The sequence below is a fragment of the Triticum urartu genome, chromosome 2 (genome assembly GCF_003073215.2).
Source record: "Triticum urartu cultivar G1812 chromosome 2, Tu2.1, whole genome shotgun sequence".
Taxonomy (NCBI): Eukaryota; Viridiplantae; Streptophyta; class Magnoliopsida; order Poales; family Poaceae; genus Triticum; species Triticum urartu.
The window spans coordinates 667,988,373-667,998,605 of record NC_053023.1 but is presented as its reverse complement, the minus strand read 5'-3'; the positions used below and the strand labels follow the sequence as shown (position 1 = coordinate 667,998,605).

At 44.8% G+C, this 10,233-nt stretch overlaps 2 protein-coding genes across 2 annotated transcripts; both read left to right on the top strand.

Moving 5' to 3' along the window:
• Positions 1 to 324: 324 nt before the first annotated feature.
• LOC125533980 (pathogenesis-related protein PRMS-like) lies at positions 325 to 980 on the top strand. Its single transcript, XM_048697296.1, has one exon. It carries the CDS (start codon positions 367 to 369, stop codon positions 907 to 909), a length of 543 nt encoding a protein of 180 aa, XP_048553253.1. The 5' UTR covers positions 325 to 366; the 3' UTR covers positions 910 to 980.
• Positions 981 to 9,160: 8,180 nt separating this feature from the next.
• LOC125533979 (pathogenesis-related protein PRMS-like) lies at positions 9,161 to 9,804 on the top strand. The gene has a single exon (XM_048697295.1). The coding sequence runs from the start codon at positions 9,227 to 9,229 to the stop codon at positions 9,770 to 9,772; it is 546 nt and encodes a 181-aa protein (XP_048553252.1). The 5' UTR covers positions 9,161 to 9,226; the 3' UTR covers positions 9,773 to 9,804.
• The last annotated feature ends 429 nt before the right edge of the window (positions 9,805 to 10,233 follow it).

Genomic DNA, 10,233 nt, shown 5'->3' with positions numbered 1-10,233 from the left:
TCCCTCGTCCATTTGGCAGGTGCTCGTCCGCTACAACGCTGCTCTCTTGCTTGTCTATCTGCTTGCAAATTGAATACTTGTAGATCAATTAAGCTGCTTGCCTGCTAACAAGTCAGCTTTGCATGTAGGCGCATGCGCGTGCCTCTGCTACATGGGCGGCTTGGGTGGTGATGGACGGATGCAGTGAATGCCATTAATTTACTCGGAGATGAACGCTGGTGATGTTAATTCTCCCAAGTCCAAACTGACGCATAAGCAGCAAACTTGTATCCAAAACGCTTTTGCAAGTTAACCCCTCGTGTTGTCCTATATAAGCACGTCAATTCCTCTACAACTTCACCAAATCAACTGAGCTCACAGTCACAGATGCAACAGATGACCATGTCTCCTTCCATCTGCCTCGCCATCTTGTTGCTTGCACTGGTCCCGCAGTCGCCGGCATCAGCCAGCATTAACAACAACAATGGCGTCGCCGTCGCGGCCCCTAGCGTGCCCACGGCGACCCAGTTCCTGCAGGCGCACAACGACGCGCGTGGCGATGTCGGCGTGGCACCCCTGGAGTGGAACTCGACGCTGGAGCAGGACGCCCAGCGGTACGCGGACCGGCTCCGCATCGGCTGCAAGCTGGAGCCACTAGACATCGAGCTGATCTACCTGCAGAACACCTACAACGGCAGCGGTTACCAAGATGGCGCCGCCGTCACCGCCTCGTGGGTGAACGGGCGGCGGTGGTACGACTACCGCGCTAACGCGTGCGCGCCCGGCCACGAATGCGGGGCCTACAAGCTGGTGGTGTGCAGCACCGCGCAGGAGCTCGGCTGCGCCCGCCGCACCTGCCGGAGCAGCCCCGACACCGTGGCTGTTTGCAGCTACTTCCCTGCCTGCGACTACAACGACCGGCCATACTGAGTACTGTATATATACGGAAGCTAAATCAGGAAAGATGTCTTCTGTTCAAATAGTATATGATGCGAAATAAGGCGTTTGGTCCGGCGGTTTGTTTTGGTCAAGTAATGGGGAATTCGGACTACACTCTGACTGAAGCTGTCTGTTACTTTTGTGGGAAATTTCAGTTCGCCCGTAAACCACTTTATTTATCTGTAAATCCCGGTACCGCAATGTTATTCGTAGCTCAATCTGATGGTGATATCGCCTGAACCAAATAGCAGATGTGTGTGACTAGTTTTCGACTTTCCTCACGTACGATTAGTTTCTCACCAGAAACTCTACACGCCTTTCTCCCCGCAATCTGATCTGCTCGATCCTACTCTCCATCCACGATATCCTGATTTCTGTTTGTTCCAAAAAAAAAAGATTATGTCCAATGCAGTGTAGTAGAGTTAACACTCGCAATAAAGACGCCGGATGATGGTTGAAATGAAATGATCCCGTTCTAACATGGACATCATAACCATAACCCTTCTCTTTCTCATGGAAATCATGAGAGGAAAACATAAACAAACAAAAAGTGGCAGGGCATGCACCAATAACAAAAGACAATGATCAACAGAGGTGAAGGTGAAGAATACTCCACAAGGCTGCATGAGACATAAACATCAATTGCAGATCACCGCAGGTGTAGTTCACATGTCCATAAAATGCAGGCAATATGAGTAGGGAATTCTAGCAGTAGAGAGATTACCACATGTCAATTTCAGTTAGTTACTGAAAATTGGACTACAAAATCTACTACATTAGTCCCTAAGAAAACTCAATTAAGGATTGCCTTCATCTTGAGTCCCTTCAGTATTCTTCAGGCAGTAGATCAAACCCACAACTTTGCAGCTAATATCCATCAGCAGTGTTTGATTCTTCTGAATTTTATTCTGCCAATACATTGAAGTTTCCCAAGCTCGCCAATTTCATCTCATAGCCCTCATTGTTGTCAATCTCACCTCCATCCGCCAACCCCTCAAAGGGTTGTGCAGCTCCAAGACTCACCGTCTGCCGACGTACTTTGGTCTTCTGCTACCTTCTCCAGTGCTTTCACTATACTTCTTCACCCCCCGACCCTCGTTTTGGTTCGCAACAGCAGCACCAGTTTCCTCATAATGTTGTTCATTGTTGTCTACCTCACCTCCATCAGTCAACAGCTACTAGTGTGAAGCACCAAGGCCCTTCTGCCTGCCCTTATGCTTCCATTGCTTTTGGTATTCCTGAACGAGTGCATCTCCAGTTGACAATGGTGATGTTGTTACTCCGTGCATGACACGAGGGCCTTGCAAAGTTGCAATTACATGTCCTGATGGTTCCCAGTCCTAGCATGTCTGTGGGTATCAATGAAACTCACAGAGCAATTCTAGTTGAGCACAAAATTTCGTGCATGTATGAACCTAAGAATGATTGGGCTCTACTCCTTGGTTAGCTCAGATGGTCAATATGGTTTACTTGTGAAGTATTGTTCCATCTCTCATCTCACGCTTAAATAAGAACACCGTGTGTTGCAACAACCATGGAATGGATGCTTTCTTGAAGTTTAGTACTTCCATAATGGGCACATGGGCACTCATGTATTGTTCAGCATCACTTACTCAATGAACTGACCATACTGACTTAGGTTCAACAGTAAGTCCAGTACAACAAAAGTTACATGATCAGTTTGCAAGGGTGCGTACAAGTTCAAAGTGCTCCCCTAATTGGCTATACTACGAGACACTTTATTATAGTTCTTCCTAGCCAAAACAAAGCAACTTTAGAGTTTTGCTTTTGATCATCCTTTAATTATGCCAGTGCTAGCAAGCAGGTGATCAACCAAACTCTTCGTTGTTGATCCCTTGCAACAACAACGTATCCTGCTCGGCCCTCTTGTTGCCCCCTCGGGCGACTCGAGGGCGACTAGGGTTCCCTGGCCGCCGCCACCCCCTCCACCTCATTCCTCCCCTCGCTGCTACCGAAGACGGCCGCCGGTGAAGGTGGCGGTGGGGGATCTTGGTGCTCCATCCCCTCTCGGAGGCCAGTGGTTTCTGCGTGGCGGCCCTAGCCGGTGATGCGGTGGCATTGGGCAGCAGGTGGCGTTCGTAGGGGGTGCTGGCCAGCGTGCTCGGCCATGGGGGCGGCGGGTGGCTGGTGGAGTCCGACCGCAGTGCGAAGTCTCTTCTTTGTCAGATCTGGAGGTTCGAAATCCCCCTTCCTCGCTGCCTCTCTCTCTCTCTCTCCATCGACAGAGGTTAGCGATTTGTTTTCTGGCTCCGGCGTTGGTGGGTGTTGGTGGCCAGCTAGGGGGTGGGGGGAAACCTTGGCCGGTCCGGCTGGCCCAGTGGCGGCAACGCCCAAGGGTGCTGCTTTCCTCCATGGGGGCGTAGCCAAGGTCCCCTGCTCTCCACCCCGACCCCCTGGCCGGGTGAAAACCCTTAATCCACCACGGATTTTGCGGCGGCGGCTTACATGTCGTGACCTTGCTGGAGGCGTCGTCAGGGGTGCTGGGCTCAGTCGGGAGGCTCTACAAGAGAGGGACTGAGGTTGGTTTTTGTTTTGAGTTTGTGCTTGGTACCCAGTTGGCTCCTCTTTGGCTCCAATTCCAGGAAGCTTGCCTTTCCAACTAGTTGGGCGTGGACCGTGGTGAGGCGACCGGCTAGGAATATCCCAAATCGAAGTGATCACCCTATGTCCACCTTACAATGTGAGGGCGACATTCTTCTAGCTCTAGGGCTAGCTTCTCGAAATCCCGATGGTGTGCCGCCTACGAGCCATGGCGAGGGGGTAGGGCCCCTCTTCGGTGATAGAGAAGGAAGATGTTGTTTCCCTTCTTCCCTAGGTGTTCCTGGAGCTTGGTCCATCTTTGAAGGCTGGCTATGTCCTACTCTGCTGCTCCGTTCTGCTACATATGATCCTAGTTTGGAGTACTCGGCCTTTTGCAAGTTGTAATCTTATTTTCCATTCTTTAGCTGCTTGTGGAGGTTGTAGTTAGTGTTTGCTTTCGAGTTCTCCTCATTGTGTCGTTCTGGCCGTTGTAATTTGGGTCGTTTGTTCCAACTCCTCGCCGGTTGATAGCTTTTTTAGTTCAAAGCCGGGCTCTCCGTGGCCCTTCATTCTAAAAGAAAAAAACAACAATGTATCCTCACTTTCAAAGCACACATATTTTAAGCCTATTGTTGCTTCTAGATGGAACCCCACAAGACAACCATGATCTCAGCGTGGAAATGATTTAGGACTTTCTTCAATTTTCCCGCACCGCAAGCTTCTACCTCACTTTTTGCGATTCCTGATAATAGCAACCCACCCACCCTGCAGTGCTTGATTCAGTATTAAAAGTGCCATTGATGTTGGTTTTCAGTTTATTCTCATTGGGAGGGGTACATATGCTTTGTACAATCTGAACTACTAACCAGTTTGATTTTCAGCAATAAGACACATAGCAACATTATCACCATGTTTACCTTCCTCCTTGATTCTATTCGTCTCATTCCACCATCGTCGTAGGAGCACAACACCTTGATCTTATCTTTTTCCAAATCCAAAAATGCATATACTTTCTGGTTTGGGGGATTAACCCTTAGCTAGCATATCCCACAAATGGCCAATCCTTCAAAATTACAGTTTTATCTCCAATAATGGACCTAGCCAAATGCACACAATTTGTTTCAGAGCCTTTTGAATTTATATTCTATAATATATGAATATAACTTCAAATCCAAGTACAATATGATTTAAATACAGTGCACAAAATATTCCTTATAATGTTCACAATTTTTAGTTGGGCATAAAGCATTTTATAAAATTTCCAAATATTAAAGAAGGCATTTTTTAAACATTTAATGAGATTTTCAGGGTTCTTTTGCCCTTTTTATTTAAAGTTTGAGGCATCAGTTTTTCCCCAATTCAAATTTATTTGAAATAAAAATGATGCATGGATGCTTCACAATAAAATAAATGTTGGCTCTACAATAATTATAGGGCTGTGACATCTTCTAGCTGGTGTTTGCGACTTAGCCTATAGTTTGTGGACGACGTGCAATAAGAGGTAATATGATTGAGCGGGTCTTTCTTAGGCGGGCCTCTGCCTCTATTTTCAATTTATTAGCAATTTTGTAGCATTAGCACCTAATATATAGACAGGGAGATCGCGATCGCCTGGGTCTTATGATGGATGCGATGAGTGCTCTCACTCGCCAACTTGCCTCGCAGCAAGCCCTCTGAGACTTCGGCCACTTAGTGGTCTTTTATTCCTATTTCTTCCATGCTTTTCTTAGGCTTTGTTTGTGTTGATGCCCCAGGAGACTAGTTTATCTTAGGACACTTGAACTTATTGTATGGACGTGTTGTTGACCTTATAAAGCGGGGCGAAAGCCAAAAATGCCAAATGGAAGCCGAGCTCCATGGAGGCCTTAATCTGAAAACTTCAAAATTCCAACTTTTTAGTTTCAAAAAATTCTGAAAAAAATACACATATACCTAGAGCCATATTGTACATGTGTAAAATTTCAGGTCGAAATAGATTAAAATGAAAGCTACACAGAAAAGACAAATTTGTGGCTTTTTAACATGTGTGTACTGTTTATCCTCAAAGTCCATGATATTTTTTTTGCAGCTTCCAATTCAAGGTATATGATCATGAAATTTTCCACACGTACACATTACATCCTTGTATACATGTGTATTTTTTCAGATGTTTTTGAAACTGAAAATTTTGAAATTTGAAAATTTCAAAATTAAGGCCTTTATGGAACCCGGTCTTCAAAATGCCCTACTCAGCGAAAGTCTCTTACGAGAAACGGGATGTTTAAGAAATGTTCAACAGGCGAACAAATTTATTTCATTTGTCCTCACATTTTTGACTTTTGTGTGTAGGAAAGGAAGGTCTGTTGTGCAAGTATATATCAGGGAGAAGGAAGTCGTACGTACATGCAAAACGGCTAACCTGTTAATTATCGGTACTAGCAGTGAGTGCCATTAATTAAAGTATTCTTCAGGCAGTAGATCAAACCCACAGCTTTGCGGCTAATATCCATCAGTAGTGTTTAATTCTTCAGAATTTTCTTCCGCCAATACATTGAAGTTTCTCAAGCTCGCCAATTTTAGCTTATAGCCATCATTGTTGTCTATCTCACCTCCATCCGCCAACCCCTCAAAGTGTTGTGCAGCTCCAAGACTCACCGTCTGCCGTCTTACTTTTGCCATCTACTACCTTGTAATTGCATGTCCTGATGGTTCTCAGTCCTAGCATGTTCGTGGGTATCAATGAAACTCACAGAGCAATTCTAATTGAGCACAAAATTTTGTGCATGAATGAACCTAAGAATGATTGGGCTCTACTCCTTGGTTGGCTCAGGTGGCCAATATGGTTTGCTTGTGAAGTATTGTTCCATCTATCATCTCATGCTTAAATAAGAACATCATGTGTTGCAACAACCATCCAATGGATGCTTTCTTGAAGTTTAGTACTGGGCACATGGGCATTCATGTATTGTTCAACATCACTCCCTCAATGAAGTGATAGTACTAACTTAGGTTCGACAGTAAGTCCGGTACTACAGAAGTTACATGATCAGTCTGCAAGGGTGCGTACAAGTTCAAAGTGTTCCCCTAATTATCCTCAGTTTCAAAGCACACATATTTTAAGCCTGTTGTTGCTTCTAGATGGGCACCCCGCAAGACAACCATGATCTCAGCATGGAAATGATTAAGGACTTTCTCCAGTTTTCCTGCACCATAAGCATCTACCTCACCTTTTGCAATTCCTGATAATAGCAACCCACCCACCCTATAGTGCTTCATTCAGTATTAGAAGTGCCATCGATGTTGGTTTTCAGTTCATTCTCATTGGGAGGGGTACATCTGCTTTGTACAACATGAACTACTAATGAGTTTGGTTCTCAGCAATAAGACACGTAGCATCATTATCTCCATGTTTACCTTCCTCCTTGATTCTATTCCTCTCATTCCACCACCGTCGTAGGAGCACAACACCTCGATCTTATCTTTTTCCGAATCCAAAAATACATATACCTCAAATGGTCAATCCCTCAAAATTATAATTTTACCTCCAATAATGGACCTAGCAAAATGCACATAATTTATTTCAGAGCCTCTTGAATTTATATTCTATAATATATGAGTATAACTTCAAATCCAAGTACAATATGATCTAAATTTAGTGCCAAAAATATTCTTTAAAAATGTTCAAAAAATTTATTGGGCATAAACATTGTAAACAATTGCCAGATATTAAAGAAGGCATTTTTTGGAAACATTTCATGAGATTTTCAGGGTTCTTTTACCCCTTTTATTTAAATTTTGAGGCTTCAATTTTTTCCCAATTCAAATTTATTTGAAATAAACATGATGCATGGATGTTTCACACTAAAATACATATTGGCACTAGAATAATCCTAGGTCTGTGACATCTTCTAGCTGATGTTTGCGACGTTAGCTTATAGTTTGTGGACGACGTACAATAATATGCAATATGGTGATTGAGCGGGTCTTTCTTAGGCGGGCCTTTGCCTCTATCTTCAAATTATTTGCAATCTTTTTAGATCTAGAGTAGACAGGTATACTCAGAGAGACTAGGATATCCAGATACCAACAGAGATCGTAAACTAGCTTGGACATCTGCAATCAAACATCAATCTCCTTGACTCCTAGTCAGCACAACCAGACCATGCGCGAGCGAGTTTCTGCTCCTTTCAGCATATCTTGTGGAGCATTTCGAGATTGTGGTCATAGCCTTTATGGATGTCCATCATGATGCCATAGCAAGGGGAACGCGTGGGTGTCTGCAACGCTAGCACTAGCACCTGTTATCTACTCCCTCCTTTTCGGTTTATAGGGCTTATCTCAAAATTTTAGTTTTTTCATTTTATAAGGCTCAATTTGGTTGTTCCCCATCACATGTTCAGACTTCAAGGTGCATTAAATCATTGCATGCAAGTATTAAGAGAAAACTGACCAATACATGCACTTTATGCATGCATGCATTGCAATTAATGCATTCGTAAACATAATTTTTTGAGAAAAATAAGAGCATTAATTGGGTGCTTTTGCAAACTATAAAAAATATTCCATCACTCATCATCTACCTTGGTTGGTAAGATTTTTGAACTGAGCCTTATAAACCGGAAAGGAGGGAGTAGATAGGGAGATCGTGATCGCCTGGGTCTTATGATGGATGTGATGACTACTCTCGTTCGCCAACTAGCCTCGCTGCATGCCCTCTAGACTTCGGCCACTTAGTGCCTTTTTTTCCTATTTCTTTCCTGCTTTTTCTTACGCGTGTTTGTGTTGATGCCCCGAGAGACTAGTTTATCTTAGGACACTTGAGCTTATTGTATGGACGTGTAGTTGACTTTATAAAGCGGGGCGAAAGCCGAAAATGCCAAATGGAAGCCGAGCTCCATGGAGGCCTTAATCTGAAAAGTTCAAAATTCAAACTTTTTAGTTTCAAAAAATTCTGAAAAAATACACATATACCTAGAGCCATATTGTACATGTGTAAAATTTCAGGTCGAAATAGATTAAAATGAGAGCTAAAAAAAATCGGTGGCTCTTTTAACATATGTGTACTCTTTATCCTCAAAGTCCATGATTTTTTTATTTTTTTGCAGCTTGCAATTCAATGTATATAATTATGAAATTTTGCACACGTACACATTACATCCCTGTATACATGTGTATTTTTTCAGATGTTTTTGAAACTGAAAAGTTTGAAATTTGGAGTTCTCAAAATTAAGTCCTTTATATGGAGCTCGGTCTCCAAAATGCCCTACTCGGCGAAAGTCTCTTACGAGAAACGGAATGTTTAAGAAATGTTCAACAGGCGAACAAATTTATTTCATTTGTCCTCACATTTTTGACTTTTGTGTGTAGGAAAGGAAGGTCTGTTGTGCAAGTATATATCAGGGAGAAGGAAGCCGTACGTAGTACATGCAAAACGGCTAACCTGTTAATTATCGGTACTAGCAGTGAGTGCCATTAATTACTCGGAGATGAGCGCTTCATGTTAATTCTCCGAATTCGAAACTGACGCATACGCTTGTGCAAGTTAACCCCTCGTGTTGTCCTATATCAGTACTCCTTTTGAGAAGGAAGTATGTGATGTTGGTAGTACTAATGAATGCCATTGACTAGTCGGAGATGAACGCTTCATGTTAATTCTCCGAAGTCCAAACTGACGCATACGCAGCACACTTGCCTCCAAAACGCTTCTGCAAGTTAACGCCGTGCTGGCCTATATAATCAAGTCAATTACTCTTAAACTTCACCAAATCAACCGAGCTCAGAGTCACAGATGCAACAGACGACCATGTCTCCTTCCATCTGCCTCGCCATCTTGTTGCTTGCACTGGTCTCACCGTCACTGGCATCAGCCAGCATTAACGACAACAATGGCGTCACCGTCGCGGCCCCTAGAGTGCCCGTGGCGTTCCAGTTCCTGCAGGGGCACAACGACGCGCGCCGCGAGGTGGGCGTGGCACCCCTGGAGTGGAACTGGACGCTGGGGCAGGACGCCAAGCGGTACGCGGCCCAGCTCGCCGCCCGCTGCAAGCTGGAGCCGCCAAAGTACATCCCGCCGATCTACGCGCGGAACAGGTACTGGGGCAGCGGGAAACAAGACGGCGCCGCCGCCACCGGCTCGTGGGTGTACGAGCGGCGGTGGTACGACCACGGCGCCAACGCGTGCGCGCCCGGCAAGGAATGCGGGTCCTACAAGTTGGTGGTGCGGAACACCACGCGAGAGCTCGGCTGCGCCTGCCGCACCTGCCGCGGCAGCAACGACACCGTGGCTGTTTGCAGCTACTCCCCTGGCGGCAACTACGACGACCCGCCATACTGAGTACTCCTACGTCTATACGGGAGCTGCATCAGGAAAGATGTGGCCAAGTAATATATGATGCGAAATAAGGCGTTTGGTCCTTCGTTTTTTGGTCAAGTGATGTGAAATTCGGATTACGTTGTGAATGAAGCTGTCTGTTGCTTTGGTTTTGTTCAGTTCGCCCGTACCGTAAACCACATTATCCCGCTATATATATACTGCAATGTTATTGGTAGCTGAATCTGATAGTGCTATCGCCTAAACGAAGTAGTAGCAGAGGAGTGACTAGTTTTCGAATTTCCACACACACGATTATTTTCCCACCAGGAACTCTCAACGCCTTTCTCCCCGCAATCTGAACTGCTCGACCCTACTCTATCTTGATTTGTGTTTCTTCCGTGAAACCAAACGGTTTGCACAGAAGCTCATTTTCACAGATCAGATTATACTAATGTATTCAAATAGCTATGGCATCGTATGCC